The sequence below is a fragment of the Borostomias antarcticus genome (genome assembly GCF_949987555.1).
Source record: "Borostomias antarcticus genome assembly, chromosome: 6".
Taxonomy (NCBI): domain Eukaryota; kingdom Metazoa; phylum Chordata; class Actinopteri; order Stomiiformes; family Stomiidae; genus Borostomias; species Borostomias antarcticus.
This window is the reverse complement of record NC_140239.1, coordinates 30,095,853-30,116,850: the sequence shown is the minus strand read 5'-3', so window position 1 is coordinate 30,116,850 and position 20,998 is coordinate 30,095,853. Positions and strand designations below refer to the sequence as shown.

The following is a 20,998-nucleotide window of genomic DNA, read 5'->3' as shown; positions in this document are numbered from 1 at the left end:
ACGTGACCGGGGGGGAGACGCGAGCTCTGCCAGGGGCCTGTCGGATGTGGCCGGCGTCACACAAAACCTCAAAGTCTCACCCAGCGGGGACAGCGCCGGTATGCAGCCAGTATCAGCGTATGCGACCTCGCTGGGAGGTAAACCGCAAAACAGAGCCGCCCGCCCCCAGAGCAACCGAGAGAACTCCCCTGCGGTTGGCTACCAGAGGCAGGACTAGGCCCGGATCCAGACAGCGGAACTGCAACCGAGCCAAGAGGGATTGAGGAAGGAAGAGAAGGAGGGGGAGAGAGAGAGAGAGAGGGTGAGAGAGAGGAAGGGAAAGAAAGAAACAGAGAGAGGGAAAGAAGGGGGTGGGGAAAGAGAGAGAGAGAGAGAGAGAGAGGGAGAGAGCAAGAGAGAGAGGAGGGGAAAGAAAGAAACAGAGAGAGGGAAAGAAGGGGGTGGGAAAAGAGAGAGAGAGAGAGAGAGAGAGAGAGAGCAGGAGAGAGACGGGGAGAGAGACACCTCCCCACATCCTGGCATTCCCCTGGCTCTCTGATGTAATTGTTTAATAGCTATAGCAGTGACCCAATATTTTCCAGACTAGCGCGCCAGCGAGCGGCTTGCAGTGCATTTTTAATGGCCTCTCCAAAAGGCCTTATGGATTCTTGTGAAAGCTCTCGATATGCTTGTCCTAACCGGCCTTCCCAGCTGGATGTCTTGTAAATGTACACAGCCTGTGTACACGGACCCGCTGAGCCACCCTGCTCTAACCGCTTGGTAATGAACACACTCTCGGTAGGAAACTTAACCCGTGTACAGTACCAGGAGAGTACAGTAGCTCCCGATGCCAGCCATTCCCTTTGAGCCTCCTGCCTGCGATCCCCCTCACAGCAGCTCGTACTGTTCCGAGCTCTAGCATCTGCCCCTTTCATTCTCACTCCTCGATTTAGTTCCACTCGAGAAAAGAGAAACGCAACTGACCCAAGAAACCTCGGTGGAGCGGCTGGAGCGCGACCAAACACGACCGCTCTGGCTTTCAAGTCCGAGCTCTGGCCGGCCGCGGCCTCTACGGCTTGATTGGCCGGGGGAGGTCTTTATTAGCGTGACGGATTGGATGTCTTCTCTCTGCAATAAGTAACCCCGATCCCGACCGACAGAGCGCGCCGAGTAACACGGCCGTTTGCAACAGACAGCGGCCATCTGTTGCGTGAGCAGACGAGTTCTGCGGCGCACATGTCCGTAGCGGTGTCGGCGGTGCACGCCCCTTTTAATGTACAACACCTTTGGAATGCCAGGTATTCTCCCGGATCTGTTTATCCTCAGGACGTCTGCCGAGAACAAAGGAACCAGGGCCGTGGTCGATGCACCACACCTCCGCTCGCCAGTTCCCAGAACGTTGAATAATCTGACCATTAATCGAGTCCCCGGGCCAGTTTAACTTCCCCCCCCAAAGTCACGTAGCGCTATTTACCTTGTGGAAGCTTCCATGGAAGATTCTCTTCACTAGATCGTTGTCGAATGTGACCCTCTGGATCTCTCCGCGCGTGTCCTTGTTGTAAAATGAAATGGTTTGGCTGGAAGCTGCAAAGAGAGGAAGCAGGGGGGGAGAAGGGGTTTACTGATACTGTCGCTCTCCTGCTTTAGGCCCGGTGGCATACAAGGCCTGGGAGAGCTGAGCCCGGTCCAGCATCTCCACCAGTGGGCGTGCGCTGAGGCCAAACAGTTCACCGCGGCCAAGATTTCGCTTTGTGAACGTTGCTCCACAAAAGGCCAGCAGAGCCTTTATCAGGCCCAGCTGACGCTAGCTGATGACAGGGTGCTTATTCTGGTGTTGTTACTGATGGAGAGACCAAAGCATCTCCTGGTGCTGGATCCTATTAAAACCGCATTCACAGAATCGCAGAACACACTACTCATAAGAGGCAAAACCTCAAAGAGGCCTGTAGCTGTTTGACATGACATCTCCTTACACCAACTCCTTCTACCCGCCCTTTATGTTAGGATTGAATGTGACGACAGACTGGTGAGTGGAGGCAATACTCACTCGTAATACTCACTTAATACTCTGTCCTCACTTCCGATCACACTTACACACACACTCTCACACACACACACACACACACACACACACACACACACACACACATACACAGCGGGGTAAGCCTTACGATCAATGGTGACTCCGGTCTCGGGCTTGTCATCCTTGGTTGACACCTGCCAGATGTCGAAGGCCTCTTTAGGCCCATCCGAGAGGAGACGGAACATCATGATGATGGTGTAGGAGTGAGGTAGTCCGTCTGGGTGGATCTCCCTGTTCAAACACCGAACCAACCCCGGCCACAAAGATCACTACTTATTCAGAGACACTTTATATCATACACAACCGAACCGTCACGGGTAAATTAACACTCAACTCTAATGGATATGCCTACCAAACACTAGAAGACTTTGAAAACACTTAAAGACTTAAGTCACATCCTCTCACATCTAAAGACAATGTGTTGAATTTTTTGTACCAGACTTTATACGATTTTGCAAAGACTGGGATCATGCAGGATCATTTGCATGAGCCAAGACTAAAAACATCCGATAATATTAAGTATGTTTGATTTTATCGGTACGTCAAGACGAGAAAAAGACTGACTTAAGGCAGCTTGAACTGCGACCTTACACCCAACGATGGAGATGACGGGAGCACACTCTGACTCTCTCATGAAACTCTCATGATTTTATTCCAACATTAGAAATGTGTCTGCGACAATGAAATCGTGTGGGAAGTCGGTTGGTGTCAGGCCGCCTTTAGCCATACTGGCAATCTCTGGGACGGTGCATCTGGTAAAACTCTTAAAAGGTGTGTGTGGGGCACAATCTGATTTTTGATGGCTTTGAACTCTGTGGGCCAAGGTTAGGCCCATTCCACGCCAGAACCAACTGGAACTGTGCTTTAGGGCAGGCTACATCCAGTCTTGACCTACTGGGTCAGCCAGTCGTAACTGACTTAACAGGATGTTGTAAATCTACTGACCTACTGTGGCGCGGGGAGAACGAGGTCTCACAGTCTGTAGGAACATAGCTAGGCAAGACGCGTCTTGTCATCGGCACCAGTTATCTTAAACTACTCAACAGAATATCACCAATGTTCTAGCATTGAACAGTGTTAAATACCTAAACTGAAGAGACTAATGTTTTCGACCACCCCCAAAGCTCACCCTCACACACCTGACCCAACTGACCTGCTAATTACCAGGCCGTTAATGAGTCCATTTCCCCAACACACACCTGCATGCCTAATGGTTCCCCATGACCAGAATAGTAAAACAACACACTAATTTCTATAGCATGTCAAACCATACACCAAGGTCATGTTGTTCAAAAATATGTTTTTTAATGGCCGCTAGCGTATCTAAGCTTGTCCTTTCTTCCTAGGGATGTGAACGCACAGCTGCCATTAGCAAATCAAATTCTGTTGGGTAAAGTTCCCTGCGAACCAGGAACATTTCAAGACAGTAACTCCATTTCAGTAATTATACACAAATAAACAAATCGTGCTTGGCTAGGATCAGTTGTGCATTGATGTCTTCCAGGATGGTTTTCTGAGGATGTTTTAATGACGGTAATTAGACATGGATCTACCGTAAGCGCAGAAACGTTCTACAACAAAACAGAAAAGTAAGTTCATGACCCTCCAAAAGTGCCAAGATAGACCTACAGTATAACATAGAGTTGTCCGGGTTGGGCTTGGTGTCCAAGTCTCTCAAGCCCAAAGTACACAATTTAGAATAGAAGTACTCTAGCTTTCTTTGCTGGCTGTCGAATGGCATGCGTCAACAGTAGCATTCTGTGTGCTTCACATTTGTCAGTTGAATCCTTATTCTCACTGTGGCAGAAAGTTAATTTTGCTGGAGAATCGCTTGGCATGCGCTCTGGACTTTGTACTCACGTGGTGGGCTGGGTGAGGAAGGCGTTCTGGTGGAGTCTGTAGGCCGTGTAGCTGTTGAAGGAGCCAGGCTCCATAGACACCCCGTTGATGAAGCCATAGGTCTTCTCTGTCAAGTTGAATGCCTCCAGCATCCTGAATCCTATAAAGACACAAGATGGAGACTTGGATCAAAAACCGTGTCTTTGCACTTCAGAATGTATATGGGATGTTTATGGTCAGTATTCAGTTGGTCCGAAAGATGAATCTTGGTTCTATTTACCCGGAGATGTGAATCCATTCAGGTAAATCAATGGACAAGCTATGGAACGATAAATAACAGATATTAGCAACCAATGTTGACAAAAAAAATAATGCTTATGTGTGAAGAGTTACTAAGAGAGGTGTTACAAAAAAGCTCACTTGATGTTGCGGTTTCGCAGATGAAGGTAACCAGGTTGTCCTGGATCGTAGCGAAAGCGTCAAAGTCGTCCACCACAAAGATATGCCTGTCGCTCGGCTTGCTGCCAATGTGCTGCAGCTCAGTATAGTCAACATCCGCCACGCCCACCACAAACACACTGTAACCTGGAAGGGGAACACACACATGTTCTCTCAGATAACACACACTCTTAGTTCCCGTCTAAACACCAGCCGTTCAGACTGCCGACGTGTCAGAGATGGCGGCTTCAATGTCGGCTAACTGGCGTACCTGTCACCTGCTACGCATGCATGCGATCGCCAGCGCTTACCGGCGTGCTGCAGCTTGGCCGCGCTCTTCTTCACCTCGTCCTGAGAGCGTCCGTCGGTGACGGCCACCACCACCTTGGGAACGTTCCTCCTCATCCCGTTGTCCGGGGCGAACAGCTTCTCGTCAACGTGCTTCAGGGCGACACCTGTATGACAAACAAAAATAAACAAAGAAATAAACAAACAAACAAATAAATAAATTATATATGTATATTTGTATATGTATATTTATATATATGTATATATATATATATATATAATTTAGCAAATTCTCAATTGAATTGTGAGACGGTGACTTTGAACATACAGTAAGTTCAATACGTGGATCTTCGGACCCAATAATCCTGTGTCCAGTGTGACCTTTCAAACCAAAGGTGGATTCAGGGTTTCTAACTGACTTTCCCGTCTCCGTTTCTATTGGCTGACCTGTTTTGGTGTTCCCTCCTCGGTAGCGAATCAGCTGTAGGGCAGCGAGGACAGTGCCCTTGTCTTGGTAGGAGTTCAGTCGGAACTCTGTATTTGCATCATCACTGTACTGCACGAAGGACACCTGTTTCCAAATTTAGACATAAGCATTATAGGGATTATAGTGTGATTTCATACCTGCACCTGCACTGTAATTATGGCTTATGTGATGCGATAATTCACCGGGTCAAGTTATAGACTTACAGTGCTTTAACCACTGTTTTCGGCAACTACAAACCTGCATTCCTGAAGGCCCGATGACATCGAAGGCTCCAATCATGTTGAAGACAAACTGCACCACTTTGTTGAAGTTCTCGTCTCCGATACTCCATGAGCCGTCAATAAGGAACACCACATCTGCCTTCGCACCTTTGCACACTGGGGCAGGAAAACAACTCAGTGACCTGCTGTGGAATGTTCCGCAGCGCCCATATCTGAGCTACAACAGCAGGAATGACACACAGGATGACTTCATAATTAGCCAGATTAAAAATGCTGCTTCAAGCTCACAAACAAACCCGTTGAGCTAAAAAAGGGCATAATGAAGCTATGCATAAATTGATCACACTTTCCTCATATACAAACAAAACCAGGAACATTTGGTCACCAGAAGGGGATGGAAATTGAGCTGACTTTAATGGCTTTTTTCTCGTACAAAAAAAAAAGAGTTGGCAAAAAAGTTGGTGAATAATGTCTGCCTCATGTGCAACCCCCCCACCCCTCCCCCCTCCTCCCCTTAGTAACGAGATCCATAAACAAGTTTTTATGCAACACCTTATCAGGCAAACAGGTTCCCTGTTCAAGTCTTTATTCTTTTCTCAACCCAGGTCCATGGTCCATGTGTAGGCCATTAAGCACTGCCGTGGCCAAATCATGTTTGGCGTGTTATTGGACCATGGCTTATCTCAAGTAATTGCTAGACTCAATAAGTTAAGTCCAATTTGGACGTCTTAGAAGCTGACAACTAGATTGGAAGATGGCTGGATTGTTGCATGGTGTTTAGTGGATAATGGGTGCGGAGCGGTGGTTCTAGTGTACACAGGGAACATTAGTACAGTACTCACCGGCCCACGCTGGGGGGATGGTCGGGGGAGGGGGGGGAGTCGGGGGGAGGGTTGGGACTGGGGTGGGCTTGACCACTGCGGGGGAGAGAGAGAGAGAGAGAGGGAGGGAGAGGGAGGGAGAGGGAGAGAGGAAGGGAGGGAGCGAGGGAGAAAGAGAGAGAGAGGGAGGGAGGGAGAGGGAGAGGGAGAGGGAGAGGGAGAGGGAGAGGGAGAGGGAGAGGGAGAGGGAGAGGGAGAGGGAGAGGGAGAGAGAGGAGGAGGAGAGAGAGAGAGAGACAGAGAGACAGAGACAGAGACAGAGACAGAGACAGAGACAGAGACAGAGACAGAGACAGAATGGAATCAGTGAGTCAACACATCAACAACTAAAGCCTCCCTGGACGGTTAACCCTCAGCTCAGAGAAGCAGGCGCTCACAGGTTTTCTCCGTGGCGCTGACCCCGTTGCCCTCCAGGTAGGGCGTCTGGACGAAGACGGTGGCGTTGTAGAGCGCGTCCGGGGACAAGCCGTCGAAGCAGTAGTGGGTCTGCGCCGCGGTGATGGTGATCTCATGCTGGCCTTTGCTGGATGCTGCATAGAGAGACAGACGGAGAGGAGGAACGTCCAGATATGAGCAGCGCACTGCTGAGTAGGGATGGGTTTTAAAAATCGATCAATCGATTCTGAATCGATTCATGTATCCCAAAATCGATCTTTTATTTTATGAATGAATGAAGGAATAAATGAAGGAATGAATAGTTCATTCATTCATTCATTCAATGATTCATTCATTCATTCATTTTTGGAAAGCAGTATCGATACCCAGCCCTAGTATTGATGTGTTGCATAACTTGTCAGTCATGTAATTAAGGTTACAGCTCAAAAAAACAGGTTTTAGTAACACTAACCGAATGAATCGGAATCGAATCGATTCTTGAAATTTGAATCAATACCCAGTCCTACTACTGAGGCCGCCTCTGAATCGGACCGTTTCTTCTAAGATTCCCGTATCTTCTCTGAGTGAGCCAGCCATTGTAACGCTGTACAGCTGGACCACTCAACAGACCTCCAGTGAAGTAACAAAGGCAAAGTAGATAAGTAAAATCATGAGCATCCTACCAGGCGTGTAATTGAATCTGAATTGCTTAGGAAAAAACGGAATGGGGTTCTTATGGTGACATGAGCCACAAGACGGAGACCACCATATATGGGCATTTTATCACCTCATCATTTATCTTATTTATCCCGACTTGACCCTCCTAGTCACTGAGGCGTCCAGAGTTTTCAGCTTTTACCGTTATTGTGCTTTGCCTAAGACAGTGTTCCGACGCCAGGGAATGTTGGTGCGAGATCCCAACACCGTCATTGTTTGAATTACGCCGGGAGAACAAACATTCTACTTATTTGTTGACTTCAAAGTGCCGTCTGTGACACATTTTAAAAAGGGTTTCCAACTTCTAAACCTCGGTGATTATTTACCTTCTGGGAGTGCTTTTCCCAACAGCTGGCTTCTCTCACAGGCAAAGCCTACTTTACTTGGCAATCTGTCACCCCCCCCAAAGACGGGGTAACAGTGACTAACACGGACATATTTGAATACTGTGATACTGCTTCCTCTGTTTAAACGGCTACCCCGAGTCTATGTGCAAATATGAAGCAGATGGATTCAAAGCCCAAACTGTAATTAAAAGGATGTAATCTTTTCAGGAAGAGACACAATTAAAACTCGGTGGTCGGATGCTTTCAAAACCGGCCAATTCATGAATCTTGCCTGAGAGGAAAAAAAAAAAGCGGGCGTGGCGTTAGAACAAACAATCCCGTTAGACGTCTAGACGAGTCCCGGCATCTAGACGAGCCCCAGCATTCATCTCGACGCAAGGCCATTCCCTCGCTTAATACCGTCAGGGTGTGTCTGCGCTTAATTCATTCATCTTTTCTTTTGCGTCTGACTATGCAAACAATATTGGATGTTAATGTTTTCTTTGACATCTGTGTCTACAGGACAGGATGTATGCCTACCAAAATAAAAGGCGTAGACAAGACTCTAGGCCTGAAGGCAGAAACCAATAAGAATGGTGGACTTACGGTCTAGGGGGTTGAGTTTGATCCTGTAGGAGGTGGCGGCCCTGTGAGGGTTCCACTTGACGCAGAACTTGTCGAAGCCGACGTCGTACGTCTCAATGTTGGTCACATTGAGGTAGACTGCGGACGAGAGCACAGGGAGAATCTCAGATTGAGCGGATGATGAATTCATTGCACCACCGAGACAACGTGCATATGTTCGCCGTTATATTCGACACGTACGTGTTGTTCCTTGTCCGAGGAGGGCCTCGCTAGTGCCACCAGTGTACTGGGCAAACACCTTCACATCGTAGGGGGTACCAGGCATCAGATTTTGCAGGGTGTAGGAAGTCACGTCACCCACAAACACATCCAAGCTCTCGTCCTTATCTGGAGAGAAAACCAACATCAACTCAATTCAGCCACACTTCTCAACACTGTAGCACATTTGTATTGCGGTTGGCCGATATTCCGCGAATTACAACACGAATTACCACAAGGAAGGTGAGATGCAGCCTGATTAGGCTAGCAGAGCTCTGCAGGAGAACAGGGTTTAAAGGGACCCGGCCCGGCCCGGTAATTGCATGCATGTGTCGGTGGCGTCATCTCACCGGCAGGCTGGTAGACCAGCTTGTATCCAGAAACCGGCGCCGGCACGGGGTCCCAGGCCACTCGGAAGCGTGTGTACCATTCGTCCGAGACGCGCAGGTTCCTGGGCTGCAGCAGGCCCACTGTAACCATGGAGAAGCAATCACAACGTCAACACTCGGTCAGTCACGGCAATTAGCTGCATCAACAAGTAGAAGCACAAGCCCGTTTCCAGGCTCTGGCCCCCCTATGGTAAGAAGGGCTGGGTATCACAGTAGCCGTGCTCAGCCTCTCCGCCAGCTAGTGGGCTCGACAGCTGCAGCTGTTTTCCCTCTGTTTATGAAGACTGTTATGGGTTACATTAATGTACATGTAACGTAATGTACTGTAACTATTATGAGTAATACATAATTTCTGGGTTTATTTTTTCTGGGTTTTGCAGCCGGGCACTGTGGGTAGTCGAGGCTCCCTGTTGGAGGGACTTCCATCCCAGTCGCCTGGCGCTGGAGTGGACCGACCGCTCCAGGCCAAGACATAAAGTTTCTATTGTTCGTGTAATTCGGACATAGTGTTTTCAGCCTTCCGTTTCTTCTACTGTGAATTCCCAATCCTCTATTCAAAACCAAACGTATTGGATCACTCAGCCACTCTATTGTTCATATTGTAATGTCTATATTTTTGCGGTCTGCAAAACAAAAGCTCACTTTTCTGCCCCCCCCCCGGGTGAAACTGTTTTCTTGCTTTCCTCTAGAATATGTAGGGGTGTGACCTATGCCCACCCTCCCATTGTTCTCTGTAAAGTGCATTGTGTTGCCTCTGTGTATGAAATGCGCTATATAAATAAAGTTTGATTTGATTTGATTTGTTCCAGCACTCCAGGGCTGTCCCTGAACCATCCGGTCCAGCTTGACTGCTGGGGTGCGATCCTGCCCTGGGAACTACCCAGTCCTACCCCACGGTCCTGCGGTTACCTGTGCGTCCGTTCCCGTTGAGCGAGCCCCCGGGTCCCTCAGCGTAGACGGCCTCCACGGTGATGTCATAGGGGGTGTCTGGGAGCAGATTCTGAAGCATGGCGTTGTTTCGGTTCCCCGGCACCACGGTCTGTGTGACAAAGTGCTCGGTTAAGTCGAAAAGTACGACTTGTGAATACACAAAGGGTGGTGGGTGATGATAGAAGCTTGTAGGCTATGCCTAGCTCCTGCAGTAGACGGCTACAGAGAGGAAGAAGGCCTAATCAGTGAAGGAAGTTATTAGAGAATGTTTCCTGTCCCAGTGGACCACAAAGAATTAGCCCTGCTAGTGACCTTTCATCAGAGCAGTCAACACGGAGGAATCCCTTCATTTTTCTTCCCTAAGTAGTGTTGGCTAAGTCAAACAACAGAGACTTTTGCTATGGTGAAAGAGCACAGCTGCGCCTCCATAGCTATTGGTTAAGCTCGGTGTTTATGACCATTCTCAACGCAGCAATGTCTCCAAGGCTCTAGCTGAGACTTTCATTAATCTTACGAATCAGATGCAAATACTGTAACAATGAGGATCTCAGGATGACCTCATCCCATATTTTGGATAGCTTTTCACGCTGAATATGACACTATTACACACACACAGGAAAGCTTTTACTTAACTCTTAATAAACCACCGAAGCCAGAGATAAGATCTATATTTACCACATTAGACAGGAAAGCTTTTTAAATTACTAAATTTTTTTTTTAGGTCTTGAGACAAGTCGTTCTGCAGGCATGCGTTCTTTGTACTCACAAACTCGGTGATGGGATCTCCAGTCTGTGGGGCGTAGGCGATCTTGTACTGCTGCACGGGGCCCTCGGCGTGGTCCCAGCCGATGGTCAGCGTGCTGGTGGTGGCGTCGAACACGCGCATGTTCCTGGGTCCGCCGCGGGGCACTGCAACGCACACACCTCTCCGCGTCACGCGCACGTCATCGAGCTAACGTGCACAAACAATGGTCTGGGTGCACTGTTTTGGAAGGGCGTGTGTGTGCTTGTGTGTGTGTTAGTATGCGTGTGGAAACACGAGCGCATCGGTAGTGTGTATTCAATGTCAGAGGCCTTCTGCTCCACTTGTCGGGTAAGTCGGTAAGTTAGCGCGACGTCGGGCAGGAATCTCACGTGTTTTGCCGTCTCCGTTCACTGGCTCTCCGTCCCCGTCGGGGTATATCGCCACGACGCTGACCGAGTAGGGGGTGTCGGGAATAAGCAGGTCAAGGAACCCGTTGTTGATGTTCCCCGGAACAAGAACCTTCAAGAGGGGTCAGGGGGAATAAACATCACCATGAGAAGAGCTCCCTATTCAAATGACCCTCTCCGTGGATTACGTACCGATCTGGCACTGCTAATGTATACCATGTGCTCATTCGATACATCGATGACATTTCGGAGGCATACGGTCGCCAAAAAACAGACTACAAATACTAACAATGCTCGGTGGAGCTGAATGCTAAGCAGTCATCCGTTTTGGTGGGTTTATGACTGATAAACAGTGAGTGCTATGAAGCGGCTGTAGTCACTGTCAACTTTTGTCTCAACACGGTTTCTAACAAGAGTGGCTCACTATGTTCACTTCATCAGGATCCTCACGACTCCCAGCGCCTGTGGGCTAGTCTGGGGGTCATTACGTCATGGTAAACACAGCTGCACCGTGGACCCTCAGCGAAAGCTTGTACTCTGATTGAACTGAATGTCTCATGGTTGGAAGAGCCAAGGGCAGGGCATGCAGGTACAGTACGGCGTGCAGAAAACTGCATATGTTAAAGGGCCCCTATGGTTGTCTAAAGAAACGATTCCACATTGAAAACGGATGACTGTTGAATCCCTAGAGGGGGGAAAAAACAACGAGTCCCTTACCACAAGGCTATATTTATGACATCAAAGAGGGTTTTAATCATAAAAACAGCCGCATTATCCACCATCTAAGGCCTTTTGCCCTCAAAACTTCAAACACTTCAAACTTTCATCGGTGCTTCTCACAGATGTGCATGTGCACATTTTCCAAACTACAGTATGGTGATACAGTAAAAGCTGTTTGTGGGGTGATTAACCCTATCTTACTCCAGTTATCCAAGATATCATGCATTCCTGCATACAATTAATCCGATAGAGATACTCTTAAGCCAAAATGTCTGGATTTACGCATAAATGAACACCAAACGCATTGTTCTTGGACTAACATCTGAGGGCAAACGTTAAATTTCAGTGTTTTATTCTACATGTTTTTTCTCCGATTTTTTTTATGTTAGGAGGACTTTCCCTTTTCCCTGCGAGAGGTCTGGAGTGGAGGGCGTGATCTCTGGATCACCTCGCGCCCCCGGGGCGCTCGTTCAGTAATGACAGGATCTGTTTAACAGCGGAGAGAGTGACTTACCGACTCGGCAGGTTTTTCTCCAGAGAGGGGGGCGTAGACGATGCGATACTGCTGCACCTGCCCTGAGGCGGGCTCCCAGCGCACGTTCAGGCTGTTGGGGGTGGGGTTGTACACCTGGATGTTCTTGGGAGGAGTCCGTGGAACTGCGGGGTCGGGGAGGTCAGGGGAGAGTCAGGACGGAGCGGTGAAACGTTAGGTAGGCTTCCCCCATCGGCTCAAAACACCCAAATCAGAGACAGATCTGAATTCACCCTATAAAGCCCCGATCAGGGCCTGAGCCTCTTCAAAAGAGAGAGGCCAGATACCAAGGTATCAACGTCAGGAACGGGGGCCTGCTAGGGGCACGGCTCAGTAAAAACAGACTCGACTGCTGAGTGAAGCAAAGTCTCCTGTAACAAAGTCATTTTTATGGTGTCTATGTGGAGAGTGCATAGAGATACGCAGCACCGTTTTGGGTTTATGCAAAAGCCTCTTAACTTCCCTTTTAAACTGAAACAGATGTGCATATTCCTCTGGCATTCGGCACTTTAGCCTAATAAATCTAGACCTTGTAGGTAAGAGTCAGGACCAGCCACCTTATTCATGAGGCAAAAGCTTTTAAGCATGATGGATCTGACCGAGAAGAAGGGCACTCCATTTAAACTATAAACCTCCAATGCTACACATCCCATGCATACGACGTGTCTTTCTGAGTATTAGTCAGCCCATAAACATATCTCACACTGGCTTGGCGTCAGAGGATACACATTCAGATATCAACTCTAATAAATAAATCAGTGCGCCTCAATAAAGACAATTGACAAGGAATTAGCGAGCTCACATAAAAGTGAGCCCTGCGAATGTTTTCATATTAGCGTTGCACAACGCCCTGGAACCTCCTGTGGAATCATTATGCACCATAAGCTCAGTAATACTGACGTGGACCGCTGGAATCGCAGCCCGCCAATTAACTTCCCTGGGATGAATTTCTGCTGACTGAGCATGGCAAACAATTTGAGCAGAAAGAAAAAACGGTGCGCACAACAGGGTATAAAACCACGCTGACACAGGGCAACCAGCAATTACTGATGAGATAGGCTGTTGCCTTTTGTTCCATCCACTCATACTGAGGGATAGTTATGTCTATCTGGTTTAGGGATTTGAATGAGCTGTGCATATTACACACTGTTTCCACTCCACTTTTATTTGATGTTAACCTGAGTAACAGTGTTTCCCTATAAGGTTATTTGAAACTAGAGATCGGACTTCAAAACCCTGGAAAAAACAAATTGGGTCCAGATTCGGGGAAGGCCACTAAAATGAAACATCTGAAAATAGCATGTCTTTTGTCTAGAGAGAGAAAAAGAATAAGCAACGCGGATGACATGATTCCTGCCGGATGTCTTTCACTTACGCGTCTTTCCATTGTCGGCCTGGCGCAGGCCTTCTCCTTCGGGGTAGACCGGCACCACGGTCACCGAGTAGGGCGTGTCCGACAGAAGGTTCCTCAGGACCGTGTTGGTCGTGCCGCCCGAAACTTGCTCCTGTTTGCAGACGAGACGTTGCTGTCGCACTACGGATACTGTGTTCAAACGTTGTTCAAGCAGGTTTAACGCGCGCCGAAGGTGGCGTGAACAAGCGAGTCGCCCGCCTTACCATTTCCTCAGCCCCCCCTGAGGCCGGTGTGTAGAACAGCCGGTACTGGCGCACGTTGCCCTCAGCGGGCTCCCAGCGCACCTTCAGCGACGTGGTCGTCGGGTCGGTCACCTTCAGGTTCTTCACTCCGCCCAGGGCCTCTGGCAAGAGATGGAACAAGAAGCTCACCATACAACGGCCGGGAGGTGTATTGGTCACACTTTACAATAAGGGTCACAAAAAACATTAGTTAACTGTTAACTAATGCTAATTTAGGGTTAGGTTAGGTTACTAATGTTAATTAATACCTTAGTTAAGGTTAGGGTAAGGGTTAGGGTAGTTAACCTTAGTTAACATAAATAACATTAGTAAATGGTTAATAGAGACATTAGTTAACTGTTACTTAATGCTTAATAATGCATTAACTAATGCTTATTAATGTACCCTTATTGTAAAGTGTTACCGGTGTATTTAGGAGCACAGCGTACGGCTTTGTTCCCTGTCCGGTGCATGCGTCCCCGGTACGTTGGGTCATGACTTACTTGTCTTTCCGTTTTCCGACGCGCGTTTTCCTTCCACGTCAGCGTACACGGGCACCACTGTCACCTTGTAGTCCGTGTCGGGCTGCAGGTTCCTCAGAGCCGTGTTGGTGGACATCCCAGAGACTTGGGTCTGTGAGAAAGAGGCGGAGAATTTGTAACGTATGCATTAGGGCTGGGTTTAAAAAATCGATTCGTCGATTCTGAATCGATTCTGAATCATATGATTCAGAATCGATTAATGAATCCCAAAATGGATCTTTTATTTAATGAATGAATGAATAAATGAAGGAATGAATAGTTCACTAATTCATTCAATGATTCATTAATTCATTCATTCCTAGTATTGATGTGTTGCATAACTTGGCAGTCATGTAATTAAAGTTACAGCAAAAAAAATAATACAGTTTTTAGTAACACTAACCGAATCGATATTGAATCGAATCGAATGAATCGTGATAATCGATTCTGAATCTTGTGAATCAGAATCGAATCGATTCTGGAAATTCGAATCGATACCCAGCCCTAGTACGCATTATTTTGTAGAGCTGGACCGAATGGTGCGGCCGGGCCTACCGTCTTCTCAGGCCCTCCGGCCGCGGGGGCGTAGATGACGTTGTAGCTCCTGACGTCTCCCTCCGCCGGCTCCCAGCGCACCCTCAGGGAGTTGGTGGTGGGGTCGGTCACCTGGAGGTTCTTCACTCCGCCGAGAGGCTCTGGACACACACACACGCACATACACACACACACACACAGACCACATCCCTCAGTGAGACACTGGCGTCTCCAAGACGTTCCTCTGTCCGATGGAGCAATGGAATGTATTTCTGTCCCAGTACTGCATGTCTGCGTTGTTGTTTTGTGTGTGTTCTTTTTTTTGAAGCGTTTTTTGTGAAGATATTAGATAGATATTGAAAGTGAATACCGACGCAAATAGCCCCCCCAAAAAAGATTGTGTACATGAAGTTGATGAATGAATGAATGAATGAATCACAGACACACAATCATTCACTCACTTGTCTTTCCTTTCTCAGACTCGCGTATGCCCTCCACGTCAGGGTAGATGGGTACCACAGACACGTTGTAGACGGTGTCGGTCAGCAGGTTGCGCAACACGGTGTTGGTTGTGCCCCCTGACACTTTCTCCTGTTTTCAGGACGATGGAAAAGAGCTGAGTCAGGATACAGACTCAATCTGTTTACAGTTTGCAGGGCTGGGAGTCAGCCAGTGGAAATGAGTGAGAGACTGCGATCAGAGTACAAACCTGGGTCGAAATATTTGAAATAATTTGCTTATCTTTGCTTGACTGTTCTCGTCTGGCTCGGGCAGAATCGCGCAAGCTCAAAAGTACTTGAGAGGATTTCAAATAGTGTTTTGACTCAGATCTCAAGCCCGTAGCCAGGGGGGAATCGGGTGGATCGAACGAACCCCCCCTCACGGTCAAAAGGTCCAGAATTTAAGACCAAAATTCCAGAATTTAAGACAAAAGGTCCGCACTCCCCCCGCCATCAACAAATCGAAACGGTACAGTCCACTTTTGGGAAAAAAACAACCCCCCCCCCCCACAAGGCTGGCTACGGGCCTGGATCTGTGGTGGTCCTACCATCTGCTCCTCTCCTCCAGGCTCAGCTGTGTAGAAGATCTTGTACTCGCGCACATCGCCCACGGCCGGGTCCCAGCGCACGTCCAGGGTGTTGATGGTGGGGTTGGTGACCTTTAAGTTCTTCACTCCACCCATAGGCCCTGAAGGGTATAGGAGAACATGTTAGGATAGAGCATACCCACCCATAAGCCCTGAAGGGTATAGGAGAAAATGTTAGGATAGAGCATACTGTACATATTGACTTGTAAAACACTAGGTTTTGTATCATTTGGTATATGTTTTTTTCTTGTCACACAAAGCTGTTCATCATCAGTATTGGATATACAATACAGTGTGTTTTTTTGTTTGTTTGTTTGTTAACCTAATTTATTCTGCAATAAAAGAAAGTACTGAGAAAAAGATGATAGGTTCTTTACTTACTTACTGTGCATGAGACATGAAACCTTTTATTATTAACACGCTGCCATTCTCTGAACCAGGACCACAGACAGACAGACATAACACAGGCACTTCATTGAGTCACTGAACCCGGCTGAACTCACTTGTTTTCCCGTTCTTAGACATAGACTTTCCCTCCATCTCGTGATACACAGGCACTACCGTCACTTCGTACTCAGTGTCGGACTCCAGATTCTTCAGGACTGTGCTAGTGGTCGTTCCAGACACCTGGTCCTGTTCAGAACAGAAGACACAAAAAACATGTAAGAGGTGACCGCAACCAGTCCGTGGCCAGCGTCCGCTACGGCTTTCACGCTGCACGGTAGACGTTCTAGGAGCGGTTAGACGATTTACTGGCGAGACGGTCCTTACCACATCCTGCTCGCCTCCCGCAGCTGGGACCCAGATGACGATGTACTCGCGCACGACACCCTCCGGGGGATCCCAGCGCACGTTCAGCGTGCTGGTGGTGGGATCTGTGACTTGCAGGTTCCTGGCGAAGCCCAGGGGTTCTGGACACAGAGGGGGAGACGCAAGGGCTTAGTCGTCTCATTACCTGCACGCTGTAGCTAGTGTTATTTAGGTCATTAACAGTACAGCGGAAAATAATTAAGTTTTATATTCAGCGTGTATGAGGTCTTCAGAGACCGATGAGAAGCACTGTCAAATCACTAGCACATTGTCAACATGACTCACTTTCTGAAGGTCTCATGGGATCACTTCTACAGTTAATCTTTCTCATTGCCCTGTGTTTTTTGTTCAATGATTTTTTTTTAAATGGACTCACTTGTTTTCCCCTTGTCAGAGGAACTCGGTCCGTCTCCCTCGGCGTAAACAGGGATGACAGTCACGCTGTAGTCGGTGTCGGGCAGAAGCTTGTTCAGAACAGTGGTGGTCGTGCTCTCTGACACTTGGTTCTGCGAGGGAGAGATAGTGTGAACTGAACACCGCGCTAAAACCACGAACTGAACACCGCCTTAAAACCAAGAAGAAGCGTTGTATTTCACACAGCAGCTTGTAGAAACATGGACATGGGAGCCCGGCTGCTTGGCCCCTGGGAAAAATGGCGCGCTAAACCATCCAAAACGCAGGGCTCCACTTGCTCTCACCTTTCCGTTGAGTTTATTTCCATTAAATGTTTGATAGGAAGTGAAAGCTATGGCACAGAGAAGGTCATGGTGAACAGGCCAAATCTAAACAGATTCTAAAAAAATAAATAAAGAGAAAAAAAAAAAAACAGTGGTGAAAAGATCTTGTTCCGCATCGTGGCCAACGAAAACGACTGTCGACTTCATTAGGGTTGTGATCACAGGGCCGTCCACACTCCCTTGGCCTCCGCCCAGGCTGAACTCGATCACGTCTCTTAAGGCAACAGCAGGCCCTCTCCCCTCTCTCAACAGGCCTCGGCTCAGACTCCACACCCACGCCTCAACCCTGGACTTGATGACATCCCACTCTCCGCTGCGATGGCGCATGCCATGAAAAAGCAGCTGTGGGTATTGTTCCGCACTCCCAAAAGTTTTGGGAAGCTACTTGTGTCACCGGGGGGATTACACTGTCAACATACTGCGCGTCGTGGCGTCAGGCTGCCAGTGTCGGGTTGTGCGGAGACGGAGGAGGGAGAGAGATCGGGGATCCTTACCACGATCTCCAGGCCTCCGGCGGCCGGAACGTAGACCACTTTGTAGCCCTGGACGTTGCCGTCGGCAGGATCCCACTTGACGGTGAGGGATGTGATGGTGGGGTCCGTCACCTGCACCTTGCCGGCACCACCTAAGGGCACTGGGTATGAAAAGAGAATGAGTTTACCGATTGCGATACTGGAAAGCATCTTTTAAAATCGCTCAGGCGTATCTGCTGTATAGATTCCTATCTCTCCACAGTTTCAGAGTTTCAGCGGTCACTCACGTGTCTTTCCGTTCTCGGCCTGGCGTTTGCCCTCTCTGGCGGGATACACAGGCAGCACGGACACAGTGTAGGGAGTGTCCGGCTTCAGGTTCCTCAGAACGATGTTGGTGGTGCCTGCGGGAACTTGCTCCTGCTCACAAACAGGGGAGATAAGTGTTGAGGCAACTGACCGCAAATGAAACACTCAACATTAGACGTTCTTGTAGAAGGTATTTGAGAGAGAGTGGGGTGTGTGTGTGTGTGTGTGGGAGGGGGGGGATCCCAACCATTTCCTCATTGCCACCCTCGACCGGGACGAAGAAGATCTTGTACTGCCGCACGGCTCCGTCAGCTGGGTCCCAGGCCACGTTCAGAGAGGTCATGGTGGGGTCGGTGACCTTCAGGTTCTTCACGCCACCCAACGGTCCTGGGCAACGACGCAACATTGAATGTGTTGTACGGTATTCAGTTCAGTTCAAAAGCCAGAACAAACTAAGCAACGCTGAAGGCTACTAAACATGGAGTTAATAAAGGCTAGATGAAGAAATAAATCAATAAGATCTACTTCTACTTATAGCTACAGTACAGTATGTAACTTTTGCACTACGAGCTACTGTTGCTACGAGCTGCCAGGGTAAATTCAGTCTGCTTCACATTCACGGTTTATGGGTTTGAGTATAGCCACACTCCCAGTGTTTCTGATTGAACATCGGCACTCGCGCTTGCTTTGAACCAAACGTGCCACGAGGGAGGTGGCACCTTCAGCTCCAAGACTGTTCTTTTTTAAATAATCTGGTGTGAACACCACACCCAATTATTGTAATTGCTGAAGCAGGTCCAAACAGCAGTCTACAAAGACATGGTTTTCAAAGTGCTGCTGGTGTAGCCCAGTTGATATACGGGTTATGGCTATTTAATAAATAAGTTAAAACAGATTACATTTAAATAAATAAGATTGCATAACATTCCATAAATAAACTACAGTTAATCTAATGGTAATTTACATGGTTATTTACAATGGATAAATATATGAGTTATAATATGTACAAGTTAAAAGCTCAAAAGTGAGTTAATGTATGGTTTGTTTGACTTGTACATGGTCCAGCACTTGTGGTAAGGCTTACAGCCAAACTGATTTAATGCAAAATGTAATTCACTCTTTTTCTTGATTGTAATTGGTATGTCTTCAATATTTAGCCAACCTAAAATCTATTCTGAGGTAGAGGGGTGGGGCTTATTACCAAGACTCTGGGTCTCTGAGGGAGTAGGGAGAGCATCAGAAGGGACACTGCTGAGGGGAAGCTACTTTCTGTATTGTGAGCGGTCTGTACATTACGTCAGGATCAAAGGACTAGTTATTCATGGGATGTTTGTACTTACTGGATCTACAAGAGGTAACTACATGTTTCTTGTGATATCTTGTGAACTATAACTCCCCGTTGTAGTGTAAAATGTAGCTATGTTGTAACTTAGCTAATCGCGGATAGCGATTAGCCTAGCATAGTGACGTTAGCTGCAGGCTGCTAACATTAGTTGAGTGACATGTTGCTAGCTCAAATCGAGATGGTATTTGGACTTGGTAGCTCAGTTTATTCTGTTGATTCAGGATTTGGACAAAGTCGAAGGTTGAGACCAAGGATCAGGAAAACCCTCCGTTGGAGGACTTGGGAGAGTTTTCCTTTCCCGCTGGTGCGCCTTGGACTGTCACGTGTTTTTTTCGCGCCCTGTGACCCTCACTCGTTCTCCTGCGCTCGTGCTGAGCGCTTGACCCCTCCCCCATCTCTGCCTCTCTTCGTTTCCATGGGATACGTGAGTACTAAAATTGTGCACGTGATATTTTCTTTGGTACTTGTGTCGTGCACAAGTGAAGCGGCCATTACAGTTGAGGCCTCAACGCTCTCAAGCAACGTCTCAGGACTGCAACGGTACAGTTGATAACAGTTTGATTGGAAATTATAGCCTACATTTATTATTTTGGTGAGTAGAATTGGAACTTAGGCTTTGAGCCATTATTTGTTCATAAATATTTGTCTATTAATATTATTGCTATTGTCATGGTTGATAACTGACCTACAAATCATTTATTTTGGCATCTGGTTAATAAATACTTGCCATTGGGTGTATTTGAATTTAAAGCACGTGTTGCATCATATATATTTAAAATAGACAATTCCTTGTGGTAGTTTAAGAATAAATAGATACAAGGTTTAAAAAGGAAGTCATATTCATACCACTTCCACATTGTTAATGGAGGCACCGCCAATATTTATAATTTAAGTTAAAAATTAAGAAACTTGATAACAGTTAATTAGTTCAGGTAATAGCGCCACCTATTTAAAGTAGAACCCAGGCCCCGCTCACATGGAGGGTGTTATACTTGCATAAATCCCTCTCGATTTATCATAGCAAAATTTAAATGCTTAATAACTTACAGTACTGCAGCTTAACCATAGGGTGATTAGTTGATCTCTAGGACAACTGATGAAGCAGTGAGCCATCTAGGAAAACTTACTGGTCTTTCCATTCTCCGAGTTCTTCTTGCCCTCTCCCTCTGCGTACACAGGCAGCACTGAGACCGTGTAGATGGTGTCTGGCTGGAGGCCTCTCAGGACAGTGTTGGTGGTGGTCCCAGACACTTGCTCCTGATGATCACACAAAATACACAAATTATCAACTGGCTGGATGTCAGGGTTAGGCATTAGGTAGTCTGGAGTCAAGCGGCACAAAACAAGGGC

At 47.6% G+C, this 20,998-nt stretch overlaps 1 protein-coding gene across 1 annotated transcript in view; it reads right to left on the bottom strand.

Annotated features, from left to right (window-relative positions):
* The window catches only part of LOC311310778 (collagen alpha-1(XII) chain-like), a gene marked incomplete at its 5' end in the record, with an annotated part of 86,634 nt that overhangs the window by 14,739 nt on the left and 50,897 nt on the right, over positions 1 to 20,998 (bottom strand). Inside the window, 30 exons of the mRNA XM_084440328.1 lie at positions 1,454 to 1,563; positions 2,151 to 2,293; positions 3,923 to 4,061; positions 4,182 to 4,220; positions 4,322 to 4,486; positions 4,651 to 4,794; positions 5,075 to 5,198; positions 5,352 to 5,491; positions 6,178 to 6,252; positions 6,594 to 6,746; positions 8,241 to 8,357; positions 8,460 to 8,606; positions 8,828 to 8,947; positions 9,776 to 9,905; positions 10,563 to 10,705; positions 10,931 to 11,060; positions 12,183 to 12,325; positions 13,576 to 13,705; positions 13,818 to 13,957; positions 14,339 to 14,468; positions 14,912 to 15,051; positions 15,352 to 15,481; positions 15,939 to 16,078; positions 16,481 to 16,610; positions 16,749 to 16,888; positions 17,164 to 17,293; positions 18,019 to 18,158; positions 18,285 to 18,414; positions 18,551 to 18,690; positions 20,776 to 20,905. Coding sequence (XP_084296454.1) covers positions 1,454 to 1,563; positions 2,151 to 2,293; positions 3,923 to 4,061; positions 4,182 to 4,220; positions 4,322 to 4,486; positions 4,651 to 4,794; positions 5,075 to 5,198; positions 5,352 to 5,491; positions 6,178 to 6,252; positions 6,594 to 6,746; positions 8,241 to 8,357; positions 8,460 to 8,606; positions 8,828 to 8,947; positions 9,776 to 9,905; positions 10,563 to 10,705; positions 10,931 to 11,060; positions 12,183 to 12,325; positions 13,576 to 13,705; positions 13,818 to 13,957; positions 14,339 to 14,468; positions 14,912 to 15,051; positions 15,352 to 15,481; positions 15,939 to 16,078; positions 16,481 to 16,610; positions 16,749 to 16,888; positions 17,164 to 17,293; positions 18,019 to 18,158; positions 18,285 to 18,414; positions 18,551 to 18,690; positions 20,776 to 20,905 — 3,912 coding nt within the window. The remainder of the gene's footprint in view (positions 1 to 1,453; positions 1,564 to 2,150; positions 2,294 to 3,922; positions 4,062 to 4,181; positions 4,221 to 4,321; positions 4,487 to 4,650; positions 4,795 to 5,074; positions 5,199 to 5,351; positions 5,492 to 6,177; positions 6,253 to 6,593; positions 6,747 to 8,240; positions 8,358 to 8,459; positions 8,607 to 8,827; positions 8,948 to 9,775; positions 9,906 to 10,562; positions 10,706 to 10,930; positions 11,061 to 12,182; positions 12,326 to 13,575; positions 13,706 to 13,817; positions 13,958 to 14,338; positions 14,469 to 14,911; positions 15,052 to 15,351; positions 15,482 to 15,938; positions 16,079 to 16,480; positions 16,611 to 16,748; positions 16,889 to 17,163; positions 17,294 to 18,018; positions 18,159 to 18,284; positions 18,415 to 18,550; positions 18,691 to 20,775; positions 20,906 to 20,998) is intronic.